General features: G+C 43.2%; 1 protein-coding gene across 1 annotated transcript in view; it reads left to right on the top strand.

Moving 5' to 3' along the window:
- WWC1 (WW and C2 domain containing 1) overlaps positions 1-20,728 on the top strand; it is a 166,118-nt gene that overhangs the window by 125,573 nt on the left and 19,817 nt on the right. Inside the window, exons 11-18 of the mRNA XM_026660863.1 lie at positions 2,161-2,693; positions 13,567-13,675; positions 14,279-14,359; positions 15,427-15,513; positions 16,450-16,642; positions 18,154-18,306; positions 18,605-18,705; positions 19,650-19,800. Coding sequence (XP_026516648.1) covers positions 2,161-2,693; positions 13,567-13,675; positions 14,279-14,359; positions 15,427-15,513; positions 16,450-16,642; positions 18,154-18,306; positions 18,605-18,705; positions 19,650-19,800 — 1,408 coding nt within the window. The remainder of the gene's footprint in view (positions 1-2,160; positions 2,694-13,566; positions 13,676-14,278; positions 14,360-15,426; positions 15,514-16,449; positions 16,643-18,153; positions 18,307-18,604; positions 18,706-19,649; positions 19,801-20,728) is intronic.

Below are 20,728 nucleotides of genomic sequence, written 5' to 3'. Positions count from 1 at the left end.
TATTGCAGATAGGCAGCTATTCCCACATGGTGAAGTTGGCATTATTTCTAGCGGGTGGAGCTACATCATGCATTCATTTCCCAGTTCACCAAGTGGGCTGTGTAACTCATTATTTCCTTACTCTGTGCACCGTATTTTCTGTTCTTGACACACTCACTCAGTGACTTGGGCAAACACACAGTCTGAGCAAATGCTTGTGTGCATGTATTTGCATGTGCAGTATAATGAAGTTCACCAAACTTTCTGTCACAGGGAACGAATAAGAAGTATCCTTTTAAAAAATGAAATTATAACTGTTTTATAATAGTATTTGGTAAATAATAATATTTACTAGCTCTCAATAGTCTTACAAACATTACCAAGGTTCCTACTCAAATGCTGGTGGCCTCTTTTAAGCCATGCTTCACACAACAGGTGTTTTTCATAAGACTGATGTGATACACATCTGCCATCCTAGTGCAGAAGGCAATCTGTGCTAAAACTCTGCTGAACTCTGCATGTTTTCCTTAAAAGAACAAGCATATGGTGTATGATTTATTTAGCACCACTCCTAGACAGTGTTGCTGATCCATAAATCACAAATAAGTAATGTTATGCTTATTAATTAGCATTCCCCTAGCTTTTTCAGCATTAGGATTTTTTTTTTAAATCCATGTTAAAAATAACCCAAGTGTAAGTTTTTAAACAATAGCAAATCTAGATCTGAAGTGAGGACTAAAGGCTCTAAGACTACTAGTGTTTCCAGTATAGTACTTATTATGCTGAATAGTTCCATTGACTTAAATGGAACTGCTCCGGGTAGTAAGTACTGTACTTGGTAATTAAGTATTTGTAGGATCATGCACCAAGGAACGCCTCGCTGGTAACATATGTGAGGCCTCAGAGGTTATATAGTTCTGTTTTAGTTTGGGAATGGTATTTTATTTTGTTCTTTCTGATTTTATAACTGACACAAAAATACAAATTGTTCATTATCTTATTAAAACAAATCTGCAAGTCCAGCATTCTTACTTCAACAAAATCCTCTTACACACTTTACCCCATTGCATTCTGCTTCTCTTAAATGAAAGCTGATGTGAATTTCTCACTTGTGAAATGAAAGCCAAATAAGGCTAGCCTAAAACAGTCCTAGTACAGGCTTCCCACACACACATCTGCCAATGTATTGCTGCCTGATTTATAACATCTCCTATGTCAAATAAATTTGTTAGTCTCTAAGGTGCCACAAGTACTCCTGTTCTTTTTGCGGATACAGACTAACACGGCTGCTACTCTGAAATATGTCAGTTCTGAGTTTTTACTGAGCAGAAACAATTGTGCTGAATTGTCAGGGTCTTTTTATGTGAACAAGCATCCTCCAAGGACTCAGCTAACATTTACTTCACTTGAAATTAATTCTGATTTGAGGCAGATCTCCAGAGGTAAATGGCTAGTCAGAGCTGTGTTTAGTCACTCACTATTGTGGCACTGGAATAACTGAGACTGATTCTGCTTGGCAATCCTAATTTTTCACATAGATGAATCTTGCAAGTCAGCTCAGAACAGCATGTTACTGGACCCATCCCAGATAGTTGCAGGCTGAACTTCACAGCAGGCATATACTGGGTTGGAGTTTGAGGTTAGACAACTGGAAACTATTCCTGTGACATGAAGGGATCGTCCTCTCCTCACTGTGGCATTAAGCTCATCTTTCCTATATGGGGCAAAGGACCTGTTCTCATGCTCCATCTTGAAGGTTAAGAAGAACCAGAGGGCCTCCACATAACTGAACAAAGAATGCTGTTACTCTAATCCTTTGTTGCTTTGAGTTGATGATTATTTGTGTGTGTGTAAGAGAGGGCTCATAGGATGATGAATACAGATCGTTGAAAAAAGCAAATTACATCACCTGTTTTCATTGAAGTGTCATCAATTGAAGTTTGGAAATTTTCAATCAACTGTACTGCTGGGTGACAATTCCTGTGTGGATTTTAATTCTAAATTGTCAGGGTGCCTAAAGCTACGGACTGATGTCTTGTTGTTTAAAAGCTAAAATAGCAAACTGCACCAGCATTTTGGTGAGTGTGGTGATGAGTCATGCATAAAAATGTCATGGTGTCTTTCAGAACTCATATGATGTAAAAGCCAAGCTTTCTCTGACATGTTTGTGTTTCTTTGCAGCCTCTCTACCAGCATGCTTTCCCTCTCTTCCGGCAGCAGCCATGGCTCTCTCGCATCGAGCAGAGGATCTCTTGCCACCTCTAGCCAGGATTCTTCCACCTCAGCCAGTTTTACTGATCTCTACTATGAGCAGTGGGAACAGTTGGACTCAGACTATCAGAACAAAGTTGACTTCTTACTCTTGGAGGGAGCTGCTGGATTTAGGCCTTCAGGCTATATCACCACTATTCATGAGAACGAGGTGGCAAAAACTCACAAAACAGATGCCACCAGTCGTATCCAGGCTCTGAGATCTTTGTCTGGGACCCCCAAATCAATGACATCCTTATCTCCAAGGTCATCTCTGTCATCTCCCTCCCCACCCTGCTCCCCACTAGTGGTAGACCCTCTCTTAACTGGAGATGCCTTTTTGAGCCACATGGACTTTGAAGATACAGAAATAAATATAAGTCTTTCTGAACTCTCTCTAAACGCTGGAAGTGGCAGCTACAGACTGGAAGAGCCTAGGGCTGGGGACAAACATCTAGGACAAGGTACAGTAACAGCTCAACCTAAAAGTAACTTTAAGATCCTCTTTTAAAAAAATATTTTTATTTGGACAGCAAAGCAATAAGCTAAAATTCAGACATTGCAAACATTGCTCAACAGTCTTTAGTACAAGGACTTCTGGCAGTCTCCATCCAATAATGCATTTGTGACATCTAACGATATACTCTACCCCAGCTGGAGAAAGAATTGGTGATTTAATTCATATCCAGGAATGAATTCCTTTCCTAACCACTTCAGTCCCTAACTAGGCTTAGCAGCATTTGATTTTTATTTTTCCTAACGATTATTAATGAATTTTATACATGTTTTATTTTTAACGATTTTTGTTTGTCCAAATATGAGAAATTAAAAGGAGGTAGGGTTGGAATTAGAGTTCGGGCAGTGCTGGCAGTGGAGCTGCACTAGGCTCCCAGCACTGACAGCAAGGCTACATGGGGTTCCTTGCATGGCCAAGAGGCCCAAGTCGCCAGGACGCAAGGTGTGGGGAAGGCTGCAGTCCTGGCTCAGCAGAGCGGAGCCTCTGGTCAGGACTGTAAGGAGGAGGACGAGCCCTGGCCGTGGGGTGCTGCTGAACAGTTCCTGCCAGGGGATGGCTCCCACTCACCTGGCTGGCAAGTGAGTGAGTAGGGCTATGACAGCAGAACTTCAGAGACCTCTCTGCTTAGCTGCAGAGCCAGTGATACCCAATCTCTGCAGGCACAAGATGTGAGGAAGACTGCAGATTGGTTGGGATAGAGCAGAGCCCACAGGGGAGGCCACCCTGCTGCTGAATGGCTCCTGCTCAGGGATGGAGCCATTCAGCAGCCAGGTGGCCTCCCCTGTGGCCGGATGTCATCCTTATCCTCCTTGTAGTCCTGGTCAGGGGTCTCTGCTTTGCCCTGCCAGGACCGCAGCCTTCCCCACACTATTCACCTGCAGGGATTGGATATCAGAGGCCCTGTGGCAGCGCAGGAGTGAATGAGTGGGACCGTGACAGCGGGGCTATAGAGGGGTCTCTGCACTCCTGCATGGCCAGTGGCACCTGATCCCGGCAGACACAAGGCAGGGAGGCTGCACTTGTGCCGATTGTTATGATCCATTTTTGTTGTTGTTGTTGATTTCAGTGTGTCAGGTGAAATTGACATTTACTGGCAAATAATATAATTCGAATGCTGCCAAGCCTGCCTATAAGCAGGGCCGGTGCAAGGAAGTTTCACGCCCTAGGCGAAACTTCCACCTTGTGCCTCCCCTCACCCCCCAGCCCTGCGGCAGCTCCCTGCCCTCCCTCCACCCTGAGGCAGCTCCCTGCCCTCCCCCCACCCTGAGGCACCCCCCTGCGGCAGCTCCCCACCCCCTGGCCCAGGGATCCGTGCGGCAGCTCTGACCCAGGGGTTCCCCTGGGCTGCTGGCGGCGCGCTGATCTGGGGAACCCCTGGGCTGCCGGCGGCGCGCTGACCCAGGGGTTCCCCTGGGCTACCGGCGGTGCGCTGACCCGGGGAAACCCCTGGGCTGCCTGCCGGCAGCTCAGACTCCCTCTCCCTCCCAGCACAGCGGCCACTGTAAAAAAAAAAAAAAAAAAATTATTATTGGGGGCACCGCTTTTTGGCACCCCCAAATCTTGGCGCCCTAGGCAACCGCCTAGTTGGCCTAAATGGTAGCACCGGCCCTGCCTATAAGTGACTCTGTGGGCGCGCACACACACACGCGCACACACACACACACACACGTACGTACGTAGCATGGAGCTAATTTTCAAACTTGAGTGCCTAAATTAGGGTGCCCAGTTCTCCATCAAGATGATTAATTTGGCACTTCAGAGCCCAAATACTATTGTGGGTGCCTAGTGCCTAAGCATAGAATTGAGTGCCTTAATGTGAACTCCCTAAAAGGACACAGTAAAAAAGCTCACGGGCGGAAATCTGCAAGGTGGTTCTGGAGGTCAGTTACTCAACAATTAGAGAACCAAAAAAATCCCAGGAGGAGCACATTGGGCCTGACTTGGCTCCCAGGAAATTCAGTGGTTAGCCCTTCCATGGACTTCAGCAGAGCAGGGATGGCTATGGTATGTTTTGAGAACTAGCTATTTCAAAGGTGAAGTCTCTTAGCAACAATAACTTGTTTGGATAATAAGCATGATAAAAATGAGACACCTAAGAATACTGGATTTTTGTTAAAAGAGTTCAATACAGGAGCAAACACTTTCCTTTGTGAGGCTAGTGACCCTGTGCAAATAAATTAAAAGCGCAGGAGTGAATGAGTGGGATGGTGACAGCGGGGCTACAGAGGGGTCTCTGCACTCCTGCATGGCCAGTGGCACCTGATCCCGGCAGACACAAGGCAGGGAGGCTGCACTTGTGCCGATTGTTATGATCCATTTTTTGTACAGTCGATACCACACAGGCAGACACTAGCATCTGTCAGATGTCAGTGAAGGTGGGGCCTATGTGAATGAAATGGTTACTTTCTACTTCAGTGGAGAAAAAAAGTAGAAAGTCAACATTAGTGCTGTAGGATATGTTTAAAAAAAAAACCCTACATGAATGTAGGGGAACTAGTGAAATGTAATTACCACCTGATACCATTTTATATCTAAACAGTTGTCATTTTAAGGCTTCATTTCATAATTAAAATTCCCTACAGTGACATTACCCTCACCCTACATGATAGATACTTTTTCATCTGAGTATGAAACAGTATTTATTCCTGTTAGAACTGGATGGTGATTTGTTTTAACCTTTTTAGCTCTTCATGATTGTCAAGGCTGTTAAATGAAAGCTAAGGTGTTAAGCAGATTAAGTGATTAGTGCTGTTATTCAGTCAGCAGACAAAGTAATCGCCATAAGGAGTTTATTTCAGGGCAATAAGGAGGAGAGATTTCACTCTCTAGGCATTACTCACACAATTCAATGTAACACTAAAACATTGTGGCTGAGTGTTATGGTCAGTACTTGGCCTCATTGGACAACATGTGCTCACGTTCGTGTAAGCAGAATTAAATCGTGTATCCCTCAGGGATTTTCTTTTTTTTTAACAAAAAATGTGACGAAGTCCTTGCTGCTTTGAAATATGCTTCCTTTTCCATCTTAAATGTGTGGTGGTTAGAGTCTAGTTATTTATCATTGAGAAGTATCAAACATGTATATAACAAGTGTATATTGGGCCAAACTCTGATGTATATGCAGAGTAATTCCATTGAAGTCAAGGGTGAAACTGAACAGAATCTAGTCCATAGAGAATTTATAAAAGAGCTCTATACTCTGACTTCAGATGTTCGTATGGCCCACAGTTGCTTTTCTGAAAGCAGCTGAAATTGCATGTGTGAGAGGTTAAGAAAAAATCTACTAAGAACAGAAATCAAATCCATGTTAGTGGTGTGACCAAATTTAATGAACTCAGATTTATGTTGACATTTCTTTTGTATCTTATGCGAATGCATGCAATGGAGCCTGTGCAGTCCTCCGTCAGGGCAGAGAGTGGGCCTGTAATAGGAAAAGATCTATCAGCAGTGGTTATAGCAAGAGACTTTGGCTATGGCTACACTACAGAGCTTACAATGGCAAAAGATGCAGCGCTGCTAGCGCAGATGCAGTAAAATGGCAGGAGAGAGCTCTCCCGTCGACTTAATTATTCCAGCCCCTGCAAACGAAAGTAGCTATGTCAGTGGAAGTAGCTCTCCTTCCATCATAGCGCCGTCCATGCTGGTGCTTAGGTCAATGTAACTTACATCCCTCGGGAGGTGTCTTATTCACGCCCTTGAGCAATCTAACATATCCATGTAAGCTGTAGTGTGTACATAGCCTGAAAACCAGTTGTTTGGTTCAGTTCTTGACTCTGGGGGGGAATCGGTAATTGGTATAAAATGGGGATTTAAAGCTTCCATTCAGTCCTTATCTCACTCTATTCCTTCTAGGAATGGCACATCTTATTGGCAAAGTGGTGTCACTCCTATAATTTAGGTGTAAGACCCTGAATAGGATAGAAAATATTCTTTTTCCGAGATTCAGCCCAGATACTATATCAAATTCCATATGGAATTTGGTCAGGACAGTAAAAGAGAGTAAGATATAGTGATTAGTTAATTTGATTATTAGTCATTTGAATCCAGCCCTTGATGGTCTAAAAGGGTTACCTGACAAACACACAGTTGCACATAATTGGTAATTACTGGCCTAATCTGTGTGGTTTTTGATGGCTTCAGGTTCCATTTATTATCATGTACAAAGATTTGTATAAGACACCAATATGTCTCTTTTGCAGAATCACTTCAATGCAGCGTAAGCACAAATTCGTGATGTCTTCCTCTTCATACATTTGTAAGAGCCTCTCATGTGTTGATGTTTTCTTTCTCACGTGTTTAAATTTCCTGGCTTGAACATAATGGTATCAGATGGAAAAATGTTTGCTACTCTATGTTATCAGAATACCATGGTTGTAAGATTTTAGTTTTTAAACAGAACTCCTCAGTGAATTCAATTGATGGTATGAGGTGGCCCTTAAAAACACCCTCACAGCAGTAATTCTGTATTTAGAGACCTGATCCTGCAGCTCGTTACTAATGTGACTAAGGGTATCACAACCAGGATGTGGGAGGTCAGACCTAGTGGTGGGACAGGAGTCAGACCGAGTCAGGTACCAGGAAGTTAAAGTCCAAGACAGGCCAGAGGGCAGACCGGGTCAGAAACCAGAATCTAGGGTCTACTGCAAGCAGGGGAGAAAGTAACTTACAGGACTTACCGGTACTGCTGGAGTCCTGAGGGGGGCGTGGCCTCATCCAGAAGAGGCGTGGCCTCAACCGGAAGAGGCGGGGCTTCTCAAGATTTAAAGGCTCTGGGCTCCCTGCTGCGGTGGGGAGCTCTGAGCCCTTTAAATCCCAGCCCCAACCCGGGCGCCGAGCTGCGGGTGGGATTTAAAGGGCTCTGGGCTCCCCGCAGTGGCGGGGAGCTCCAAGCCCTTTAAATCCCGGCCCCAGCCCAGCCAGGGCCGGCTTTAACTTTTTTGCCGCCCTAGGCAAAAAAGAAGCGAGCAGCCCTGCCGTACCCCCCCCCCCCCCCAACCCCCCCCCCCCCAGCCCCCCGCCCCCCCCGAGCACCACGCCGCCTAAAGCCCTGTCCCCGAGCACCGCCCGAAGACCCCGCCCCTCCTCCGAGCACCACGCTGCCCGAAACCCCGCCCTCCCTACGAGCACCACGCTGCCCGAAGCCCCCGCCCCCCCTCCAAGCGCCGCGCCGCCGAATCCAAAAATAAAAAATAAAAAATCGAGCGCCGCCCTCCCCCAAGGTGCCGCCCCAAGCACATGCTTGGTCGGCTGGTGCCTGGAGCCGGCCCTGAGCCCAGCTACCGGCGGGGAGCCCAGAGCCCTTTAAATCCCTGCTGCAGAAGCCGGTGCGGTCCGGCACGGCGTACTGGCTCTTGCCGGTACGCCGGACCAGACCGGCTTACTTTCATCTCTGACCACAAGCAGGATCTGGAGCAGAGATGGGCAGGCAATCTATGTTGTTGCTCAGATAGCTTCCTTCATGGCTTCCTGGTTTAAATACTGGTACCAGCCAGTCAATGGCTGTTTGGAGCTGCTACCCGCATCCTGTTGCGCAATACTTCCTGCCAAGCCCAGCCGCACAGGATCCTTCCGTGGACACCCAGCCTAAGCCTCATTGGTGATGCACAGGTGCCAGCAGCCCAGAACGCTCATGGTTCCTAGATTCCAGCCCTGGAGGTTCTTACAAAGGGTTTGCAGGACTGGGACCTAATTCCCTTAACTAATAAATAAAAAAATACACTGAACATTTATCAGAACATAGACAAAGTTTTAAAAATAAAACAAAAAGCCTTCTGCTTACTAGTTGGGACGAGTGCTTCTTCAAATGTTCCACAGCTGCTGAAGAAGGGATTTTCCCTCTCAAATCTCTCTTGGCTTTGATGATTGTGGAGCATGCGTAGGCTGGTATTCACAGACAACCCTGGCTCTATCAGCCCCATTATGTTTGCTCTGAATATAAAGCCTTTACTCTGGAAGTGCCTCCAGTTGTGTGACAATAGGGTTGCCAACTTTCTAATGGCACAAAACCGAACACCCCTTCCACGGCCCCTGCTCCGCCCTTTCTCTGAGGCCCTGTCCCGCCCCTTCTCCCAGGCCCTGCCCCCACTCACTCCATCCCTCCTTCCTCCATCGCTCTTTCTCCCCCACCTTCACTCACTTTCACCGGGCTGGGGCAGGGGATTGGGTTGCGGTAGGGCTCCAGCTGGGGGTGCGGGCTCTGGGGTGGGGCCGGGGACAAGGGGTTTGGAGTGCAGGAGAAGACTCCGGCCTGGGGCGAGGGGTTGGGGTGCTGGAGGGGGTGCGGGGTGCAGGGTCCTGGCAGCGCTTACTGCGGCTCCCAGGACGTGACCACCAGGTTCCTGCAGCCCTTAGGTGCATGGGTAGCCAGGGAGGCTCCGCATGCTGCCCTCATGCCCACAGGTGCCTCCCCCACAGCTCCCATTGGTCGTGGTTAGTGGGTAATGGGAGTTGTGGAGCCGGCACGTGGGGTGGGGCAGCACACAGAGTCATCCTGGCTGCCCATGCGCCTTAAGGGCCGCAAGGACCTGGCACCACTTCCGGGAGCTGCGTGGAGCTAGGGCAGGCAGGGATCGTGCTTTAGCCCTGAGCCACCGCTGCACCACCGACTAGACTTTTAACGGACCACTCAGTGGTGCTGACAAGTGCCACCGGGGTCCCTTTTCGACTGGGTGTTCCAGTCGAAAACCGGACCCCTGGCAACCCTACCCACCAGCTGCTTTTAGAACTTTTCTAGCTTATTCAGGATGCCTATGGTATGTTAGCTCTGATAGCTTCTGTTATGTCTATTTTCCATAGCACCCTATCCCAAATATCTATGCACTGTGGCTGTAGAATCTAAATACTTCTTTTTTACTATTTGCATATGGTAGCACCCTCATTGTGCTAGGTGTTTCCCAGAGAGATCATGATCCTTGCCCTGAAGAATGTGAGAGTTTTTACTAGAGCTGTCAAGCGATTAAAAAAATTAATAGCAGTTAATCGTGCAATTAATCGTGCTTTTAAAAAATAAAAGAATACCATTTATTTAAATATTTTTCTATGTTTTCTACATTTTCAAAAATATTTATTTCAATTACAACACAGAATACAAAGTGTACAGTGCTCACTTTATATTTACTTTTGATTACAAATATTTGCACTGTAAAAAACAAAAGAAATAGTATTTTTCAATTCACCTAATACAAATATTGCAGGACAATCTCTTTATCATGAAATTGAACTTGCAAATGTAGAATTATGTACAAAAAATAACTACATTCAAAAATGAAACCGTGTAAAACTTAAAACAAGTCCACTCAGTCCTACTTCAGCCAATCGCTCAGACAAATAAGTTTGGTTACAATTTGCAGGAGATAATGCTGCCTGCTTCTTGTTTACAATGTTACTTGAAAGTGAGAACAGGCGTTCGCATAGAATAGGCACTGTTGTAGCCGGCGTTGAAAGATATTTACGTGCCAGATGCACTAAAGATTCATATGTCTCTTCATGCTTCAACCACCATTCCAGAGGACGTGCATCCATGCTGATGATGGGTTCTGCTCAATAACGATCCAAAGCAAAGCGGATTGATACATGTTCATTTTCATCATCTGAATCAGATGCCACCAGCAGAAGGTTGATTTTCTTTTTTGATGGTTCGGGTTCTGTAGTTTCCGCATCTGAGTGTTGCTCTTTTAAGACTTCTGAAAGCATGCTCCACACCTCCTCCCTCTCAGATTTTGGATGGCACTTCAGATTCTTAAATCTTGGGTCAAGTGCTGTACTATTTTTAGAAATCTCACACTGGTACCTTCTTTGGGCTTTGTCAAATCTGCTGTGAAAGTGTTTTTAAAACGAGCATGTGCTAGGTCATCATCCGAGACTGCTATAATATGAAATATATGGCAGAATGCGAGTAAAACAGAGCAGGAGACATACAATTCTCCCCCAAGGAGTTCAGTAACAAATGTAATTAACGCATTATTTTTTTAACAAGCATCAGCTGCATGGAAGCATGTCCTCTGGAATGGTGGTCCCCCAACAAGCCCCTGTGCATCTGGATCCCCCATTGAGCTGCCCGCACCCAGATTGCCCCACACAGAACTCTCTCAACACACACGTGGATCCCCCCACACTAAGCTCCTCCACACTTGGATCATGCTTTGCTGAGTCTGCCTGTCAACACCTGGTGCACCTGGTGATGTTTCTGGGGCAGGCCTGGTCCTTGCGCTGTGTCAGGGTTCAGTGCAGCCTCACAGCTGAGTCAATGTCCCGGGGCGGAGCTTCACAGTGATCTCCCACTTCTGTGCAGCCAGGGGCCTGTGCTCCCCAGTGCCAGGCTGGAGCCTCCACATTTATTTGACAAATAAAATTTGCAGAATTTTAAAATACTGTACACAGAATTTTTGGGTTTTTGGTGCAGAATGCCCTCAGGAGTAACACTTTGTATTCTGTGTTGTAATAGAAATCAATATGTTTGAAAATGTAGAAAAACATCCAAAAATATTTAATAAATTTCAGTTGGTATTCTATTGTTTAACAGTGCGATTAATCACCATTCATTTTTTTGAGTTAATTGCGTGAGTTAACTGCGATTAATCAACAGCCCTAGTTTTTACCCTTATCTTCTGTGTAAGTCAGTGGTGGTTCGGGATGGTTTGTTTTCTTTCCCTATATTTCAACCCCAATTTTCTGGATTACCTTTTCTGACTTCCAGTTTAGCAGTTTTTCTCTTTTAGAAGCACAAAAGGAAAGATTCCCTGTAGGCACCAGGAGCAGGCATGGAGCTCTTGTAATAATGGCTGACCCTGGCTTGTCTCCATTCAGGGAAATTTGCATTGGTAACACAGGGGTGTATTGCCTGCCACCTGAATGAACTTGACACCCAGAATGTGTAAGTGGGAGAAAGCAGAAACAAAAACAAAATAAAATTGTAATAGAACTAAGCGGTCTCCCTTAATCTCAGAGAAGGATGGGTGTGTGAGTTGGCGGGGGAGACAGGGACAGGAAGAAGGCTGGAAAGGAATAGTAATTGAATTAGTAAGGGAAAGGATGCTATCTGTCCATTGTAGCAGTATCCTGAAGAGTGATTCTGAATAGGAAGACTTCATTTTTCTGGGCCACAAATTACTCAGCTGAAGTGATCAAAAACCTGTCGCTTTCTGGTTGAAGTGTTTAAATGGCATTGGTAATTGAAAAGGGACAAAGAGCTCTGGTGTGTGAGGACTAACTTGCAATGTTCTTGCCTAATAGAAAAGAATATATATATATATATATATATATACACACACATGCAAAATATGACTTCTAGCTTTGTATTTTTGGGGGCAGTGTGTAAGTCACAACTGACTGGCTATAAAACAAGCTACCAGGGGAGTTTAACGTTCATATTAAAAGCCGGGGAGTAAAGGCTATGCCATGGTGATAAGGAAAGAAACACAGAGATTAATCATGTCACCCCTTATATCTGAGCCATAAATATAGGGCTTGCTTTGATACCTACAGTAGTCCCATGGATTTCAGTGGGAATACAGCGGGAGTAAGTCTGCTAAGACAGCACAAGAAAAAATAAATAAGATTGTGAATGTCATTTTTAGCCCTGTTTTCATCATCTGCCTTATTTAATGACTACTACACCATGAATGCTTGCTAGCCTGTTTTTATGTTCTAAGGGGGAAAGCTTAGATTACTTCTCTCACTGACTGTACTGTACAGGAATGCAAGGGAAAATATTCCCCAGAAGCATCTTATAAAAATAACATTGATACTAGTTCACGCTGTCACCTCTGAGCTGAATCTTTGCAAAATTAATCAGCAATTATAGGAGTTGCCTGTAGTGCCATCTTCAGTTAATTGTAAAATAGTTTCTTTTATAAGCCCCTGCTTTCATCTGTAGTATTCACCTTTTGGACTGAAATTTTCAAGATTGGTCCCTATCTGGAAGTGACTTTCTTATGAGTGTGCAGAAGTTTGAACAAAAATCTTTCAACAGCTTGAGTTAGAGGAGAGTGAGGAAATAGATTTGTTTTATGATCTATTTTACAATAGGGAAAAGTCAAACTATGCTTTTTAAACAGGACTACAGCCAAAATGGCTAGTGTCAAACATGGATATAATCCTTAATGGAGTACGTGCTTTGCTAGGTTTGAGGAATGGGGGGACTGTTAAAAAAAGCACACAGATGGAAAGTTACATCTAACTTTTTGCACGGTGGTCCTGGAATCCCCAGCGTGACATCTTTGCACTTTCACCCTGCCAAGGCTGCTGCTCTCAAGGTAACACTGGTACAATGTGCACACAGAAGATTTTTTAAAACCTACACAGCAAAACCTTTCCCCTTCCCTTCCAAAAATAGCCTTGAGTACAGTTTGGATAGCTAAAGTTAAGAGAGAGATCTAAATTCGATGTACAGCTATAGCAGATAACATTCATATCCTACCACATACCTCAACCATTCTTTCTAGGTTCTATATTTTTCTCTATAGGTTTTGGTGGTTCAAATTGAGGCACCCTTCAGGCTATGTGGAAAGGCTTGTCCTGCTGCAGTCTATGCAGTGTCTGCTGTGAGCTCATACACCCATGGATGGAAATAAAGATACTGCTCTTCCTTCTGCTGTCTTAGGTTAAAAAGAAGCTTTTCAGCCACCAAGGTTGTCAGTGTGGCCCTGTCCACCAGGACTAATTTCACACCAGTTAAAGAGCAGTTCCATCCAGAGTCAGAAGCCTATTATCACTTGACACCTGAGTGAAAGAAAGACACTTGCCTTGAAAGCTACAGTTGCAGATGCACCCAGCTCTTTTTCATTAACACCTTTGTTTTTCCTCCCTTCATTTTATCATAGGCGTAAATTCAGCTGGAGGGGCCACACTGAAGGTGGCATGTGTGTCAGCTGCAGTGTCAGATGAATCTGTTGCTGGAGACAGCGGGGTGTATGAGGCAGCTGTACAAAGGTATACTCCAGATTTGTTTAGTAAGAAGCTCATGATTCAGATATCAAGCCAACATTACCAGACGTGATTGTAATCCTTTTTGCAATTTGGTTAAGATATAGACTCTGGGATTTTACCAAATTTCTGTAGACATGATAGGTAGGGCAGGCAGCACTGCCTGTTAAGGTTGTCTGATATTTTCCATCACATAAACTGAAAAGAGGGTCATAATTTTGCCAAACATAACTGTTTCGGCTGAAATATTTCATACCAGGTGTCTGCCTCAGGCTGAATTTATCTGGAAAACTTCAGCCAAAAAGGGTCAGCCACTTCGGAGAATGAGGCTAGGCGGCATTTCCAATATAGCTTTCACCTCTTGAGTTTGTCTTGCCTCCTATTTCACATTTTTGCTGGCAGCAGAGGGGAGGCATGTAACTCACTCTAAATATGTATCTCTAATATGCACACTTAAAGAAATCCTAAGAGAAAGCAAAACCCCTTAACAGACCCATATGCCCAGTTCCCTCAAAAATTTGTGTGGAGAGGAGAAAAGGCTGTGCCTCCTAAATTAACTGTGTCTTATTGAAATTCCACAGGCCCTTAATTGTCCTTGATTTCTTTCAGACTCTGTGTGTCAGAAATGATAATGTTTGACAGTGATCATACAGAAGCAGCTGGGACTGCCAAAGTGCAAATTGCTATGAAGTAAGCTGGGTGGCTTCTGTTGTTTTTGAGACTCTGATCTTAATAGTTCTTGATATATCTTGTTCTCATAAGACTTGCATGCTCTCTACATCCTTCTCTTTCCAATATCTTTTTTTCCTTGTTATTGGACTAATCTTGCTTAATGTATGCTATAAAGTGTGATTATCACCTTGTTACCTGGACGCTCTGGGCCTGGTTTTGCTCTCACTCACACCAGTGGAAATCTATTGATGTTATGTTCACCAGGGTAAATCAGCAATGAGAGAACTGAGACCTTTTGTTTTGTTTTGTTTTGTGGCCTCAGTAGACTAGATGCATCGTGGAAAAAACAGGATTTGGTCTCTGGAAATCATCTTGCTGGGTTTTTCCATCCTCTGGTGACCAACTAATAGGGTGGCTATTAGTAACCCTAATAATAAATGCCAGGCTAAATTGGCTATCCCATCTGTATGATAAGAGCAGCAAGAGGGGTTGGCAACATGATGGGCCAGAGATAGAGGGCCTTACTCAAATGACTGGGGGACCGCACCAGAAACAGCTCTGAAAAAATAACTAACACAAGACCACTCGATTTTGTTTTGTTACTGATGTTATGGATTGTTTACTCCTAACTTCTTCAGCATAAAAATGCCTGAGCCATTGGGCATTCTTAAATATAATTGATTTTCTTTTACGATGCTATTTTTACCTAAATATGATTCTAAATATTAAAATCTTATTTGGAATTCAGCTATTTACCTGAATAACAGGTAAAAATACTCTAATGCCTTGGTTCAAATTTATAGTACACCTTATCTGAATGACTTAAACCAGTATATGTCCACTGGTTGTAATACAAAAATTTTATACATAACTAGAATGTGATTGAATTATACGTAACAAGCTATCAGAAAATAATTTTTAGACTCCCATGGTGTAGTTTTCATGTCAGATTTCAAAATCTTAGTGCAGCAAATGTGAAAACAGCAAATCTGAAGGTGTCTTGAAAACAGAACAGTTTTTCATTGTGTCTAAGGCATTTTTGTTGTTGCTAATGTGTCTTCTCACATTTTTTCCAATTAATTCAGGTATGATGACAAAAATAAACAATTTGCAATATTAGTCATGCAGCTGAATAACGTTCCTGCTCTAATGTTACAGCAAGATCAGAAAGTGTAAGTGGATGAAATAAACATAGTAGAAATGGTTGTAATAGACATCATCCGGGATCTCACACATCTTATTTTATTTTTCCATTTTATATAATGCATGTAGCTCTCTAAGCACATCCCATTTTTTATCCTACATTTACCGTCAGTTGTGAGCTCATATGTCCATGTATGGAAATGAAGATGAACTTCTTCCTGCATTAATCTTTAGATTCATTTTTTTCCTTTGTTAGGAAAAACTTTTATGGAATTAACATTTAACAGGCAAGATTGTCAGCTGTGGCTGATTGCTCAGTACAACTGAGCAGAGGGTGTGCAGAGTCCAGATATGTGGACTTTCATGGTTTGCCAGTCCCATTCAAATGAAAAATTAAGCATTAACTCAGTAGATCACATTCACTGCTGCCAACAAAATAAATGGAGGATGTTGCTTTCACATCAAAAGTGCTATGAATGCCATGTATGGTGAGCCAGCAGCTATTTGGCAGTGTTTCCAGCCCTTGCAGTCCCACATTTTTGTGCAGATTTTTTAGTATCATAAGTACAGCATTACAAAACTCAAACACTTCAGAAGTTCTCTCCAGGGCATTTAAGCTTCCTAGCTTTGTCCATTTTAATTCCATCTCTTCATGGTTTTTTTTTCTCATCTAAATGTCAGTGACTAGTCGGTGACTTTAAGAAGACTCTAGATCCTGTTTTTAGGTACATAACTCTACTTGTCCTAAAATTATAATACATTTCATGTTTGTTTTTAACAACTTATGTGCCCTAAAAAATACTCACTTTTATAGTTGAGATTAGTATTCCAAAGAGGAAAGTCTGACTATGATAGATGCTCTCACGATGGATTGGGGAAATAATAGTGTTTTGTGATTTATGGTAATCTCATAACAGATGCTTACAGCAAGTTAATATGGCACTAATTAAAATATTTTTCAATAGGAACATTCGTGTGGCTGTTCTTCCTTGCTCTGAAAGCACAAGCTGTTTGTTCCGCACAAGACCCATGGAAGCTTCAGACAGTCTTGTATACAATGAAATATTTTGGGTTTCAATCTCTTACCCTGCTTTACACCAGAAGACTTTAAGAGTTGATGTTTGCACTGTGGATAAGTCTCACCTCGAGGAGTGCCTGGTTAGCATTAATTTCTGTGTGAATCTTTTTTTTTCCCTATCCCTTCTGCTTAATTTGACAGATACCTAGTGTTCTCAAAACTTAGATTTGGCCAGTTTTGCAAGCTTCCCTTATCGTCCTTAGCTGTAGGACCCTGTAGAGATGGACTTTCATTATATCGGAGAATCCCAGTTATGCCAATAAGTACAGTGGCTTAAGGTGTGCATTACAAACCCAATTCCTCAAACCACTAGACTTCTCTTTCCTTGTGACTTAAGGGTGTGAACCACAATTTGCACCCACCCCTTAGGGAAATGTTCTGTAGAATGTAATAGAAAATGATCTCCTTTGTAGAGGATTTTTTTAAAAATCTGTAGAATTCTATAATGGAGGCAGTTTTATTAAATTCTTTAGGATTTTTACAAAATCCTCTTAGAAATGTGATCATTCTCTCAAATTCTGTAGAAGAGTGTGATTTGTAAAGAACTCTATAATTTCCATAGAACTCTGTTGGTATGAGTTCAGCTATCCTTTTTAATGGTCAGTATTCCCTTAGTAAGGGAGTTGATTTTAATGAAACTGTTTCTGGAGTAAGTTACTTTACTTAATATGAGTAAGGCTTGTAGAGCTGGGGCCTAAGTAATTGCAAAGCAACAGAAAGTTAATTCTGTTTGTATGTTTCACGTCTCCCTTAGTAGATGCTATTGTCTACATAAACTTTGGTTGGGAATCCCAGCACACTTTTATGGTGTTCCTGCTTTGCTACCGTCCCCTGCAAACCACACTTGGGCTTAAGAAACAGCAAGAAGCAGCTGTATTCCAAACTGATTTCCCATCTGGTAGCCCACATGCTTCTACATGCTTATTGCCTCGGTAAACTCCAGATTGGGCTGAATTTAATTGCAGGAAATCTGTGCAATATAAAATAAACTGTACTAAGCTCATTAATAGTGACTGCTCAAGGACAGGCCATATAAATTTTAACAGAATTGCAATATATCGTGCATATGCCATGATGTAGTAAAACAAGACAAAATGTGGGTTCACAGTGGATCTTGGCTGAGTGGACACAGACACAAGTGGAACCTTTTAAAATGATCAATCGCAAGCACCTATATCCGAAAGAGCAATTTGATGAGCCCTTGAGGTTTCTTAAATTAGAAAAGAATCCATCTCTTTTTTAATTGTTGTCTTTTATTCTTCCTAATTGAAAGTGATTGCAAGTTACCATGGCCACAACATAATTGTTCATCATTCTTGACACTTATTTGCACGCAGCTGCTGAAGTGAATCTTTCTTGTATATTGACCCTTGGAAGCCCCCAACAATATGGTTCAATTTAATATCATCCAATCATCAACAAGATGATGCCTGAAATAGCGAGAGAGTGAAGATTAGTGGTGGTGGTGGTTTTTCTCAGGGATAACTAAACCTTCAGCTCCCAAAGCCTTGGTTTTTGCTGTTACATATTTCTGCTGACATTTTATTGCTTCAGTCACTTCTTTCAACTCTTTTTTTCTTGGTTCCAACAGGGTGGAGCACAAATTAGCCTGGCTGAAATATGTAGATCTGGAGAGAAGTCAACACGCTGGTACAACCTTCTTAGTTATAAATATCTTCAGAAGCAAAGCAGAAAACACAAACAAGGGGATATTTGTTCTGCAGTATCCTGTGCTGAAAAAACAGTAAGGGCAAATGCTAAACAGAAGCTTGCATAAACCTCTTCTATAATATACTAAATTGCTGAAAAGAAATCAGGAGTTGTGTGTTTGCATGGCATTCTTATATGTAAAAATTTCATTATGATACTAAATGGGTCAATAAAACTAAAAGTTTGATTTAGGATGTAACTTTTTACCTGACTAATGGACCTTTTCCTATTTTTCTCAAGTTTACTGTGAGTAATATGAAACACTCACTCTGATAGTTGATGGGGTTTAGGAATGAATACTGTCTTTAAATAAAGCCCTTTCCTCTATACAGGACTCTGTATCTGCACTGCTGGAACAGACTGCTGTTGAACTGGAAGCAGTAGAGAAGAAGCTGGAAGAAAGCAGAAGCACTTTAACTAGTGGAGAGAATTGGTAGGTGGCATCCTATTTGCTTATCATAGTGTAAGAGTCTGTGGATTCTATGGGTTTGACATAGTGTTTCAGATGAGGATGTCAATGAGTCAAAGTTTAATGTGCTAATATGCAGACAGGTGCAATCATGTAATATTGAAATGTGTCTAGTAGCTGATCAAAGTTCTTGAACTTTGCAGAAGATCATTTCTGGCATCTTTTTCTACATCAATAAACAGAAGAGCATGTGCCTGAGAATTGAGACTAGAGCTAGTAAAAGTTAAAATTGGAAGAGATAAAATATATTAATCTGTGGTACATAATGCTTGATGGACCTGTGAAATACTATACCTTCAGTTCACAGGGATTTGCATGAGCTCTTTAACTGGCTGTGAATTACATGGTCAGTCCCACATTTCACTGAGTGTTGGGTTCAAACCAACCACAAAATTCAAAGCAAAACTTAGCACAAACCTTGGTGGGGAATCTACTAAAATACATATTTGAGCTCAGGTTTGCCAAAAGATTCTCAAGAACATGTTGTTTAACATAGTTCTAGCTTTCACACTGAGAGTACCTCTGTTTGGGGGAATCCCCGAGTCAGCCTCCTAAACCCACCATACAGTTGGACCAGCAGCACTAAGTCAAACCCAAATGCACAAGACCCAGTATACAGCTTGTGGCAGAAACTGATGCAAATGTATTCAACCATAGTCATCACCTTACCATAGAGTGAAAGATGAAAAAATTCCCTTTAACTGTTTCACTGCTGGTTCTTCCACTCCAACCGGTGTACTTTTGTTATTCCCTTGTTCCATGGAACATCATGAGGTTTCTGGTATAACTGGCAGCACTAGCGGTGCTTTTTGATCAGCATACTTAGGACACCAACCAGCATCAAGGATGCTATGGGGGTATTGTCCCAAGTGGGTCCAGCCCAATAACAGAAGCAGTTTATATGACAGGCAAGATGAGGAGGTTGCTGAGCAAGAAGAGCAGGATGGGAACAGTGACAATGAAGCAGAAGAGGAGGAAGAATTCTATGATGGAAAAACACTCTGGGAGGTGGAAGAGAATCCAGAATCCCAAGTGCATGCTGAGTCGGTAGCAGTAAAGGTAAAGCTCAGAGTAAATGTTGTCGCTTCCATAAGCCTGATATTTAGTAAGATGAGTTAAGCACTACATTGTTCACTATTATATTCATCCCTAATTGCTGGACTTGGTGCAATTCCTTCTGCTTTTTGGTTTCTTGGAAAATTACATTGAGTGTTTTTCTGTCTCTTATAGCATCACAGTAAGCAACACTTCAGGGGAAATAAGAGGCTTGGTGGAGTAATTATACTGTGGGATGAAGGTTGTGGGGAAGGTGATCCACTTCAGTTTGGAAACGTTTCCTTTTATTTTATTTTTGTTCTAATCACTGTAGCCCAAACAACTTATAACAGACCTATCAAATGAAAAGCAGACTTACTAAAGCTAATGTTAATGTGTTCATCTGCAAAAGTGCATGTACATATATATTGTGGCCATTCAGCCCTGCATTTACCAAAAACCTCCTGCATGTGCATAAGCAAATCAGGTCATTCAGATGCCTCCCTGCTCAGTTACCTGATTTACTCATGCAAATACTGGAGGCTTTTGTTGCAACAGGGGTAGGGTTACCATATTTCAACAATCAAAAAAAGAGGACGGGAGGAGCCCCGCCCCTGTCCTGCCCTAGCCTTGCCCCTGCCCCTTCCACTCCCTCCCACTTCCCGCCCCCCTCAGAACTCCCAACCCTCCCCCTGCTCCTTGTCCCCTGACTGCCCTCTCCTGGGACCCCTGCCCCTAACTGCCCCCCAGGACTCCACCCCCTACCTAAGCCTCCCTGCTCCTTGTCCCCTGATTGCCCCCTCCTGAGACGCTCCCCCCATCCTAACTGGCCCCCTAGGACCCTACCCCCCCTACCTGTCCCCTGACTGCCCCAACCCTTATCCACACCCCCACCCCCAGACAGACCCCCAGGACTCCCACGCCCCATCCAACCACTCCCCACCCCCTGACA

This window comes from Terrapene carolina, unplaced genomic scaffold, assembly GCF_002925995.2.
Source record: "Terrapene carolina triunguis isolate 2854851 unplaced genomic scaffold, T_m_triunguis-2.0 Scaffold838, whole genome shotgun sequence".
Lineage (NCBI taxonomy): Eukaryota > Metazoa > Chordata > Testudines > Emydidae > Terrapene > Terrapene triunguis.
This window is presented reverse-complemented; position numbering and strand designations above follow the sequence as displayed.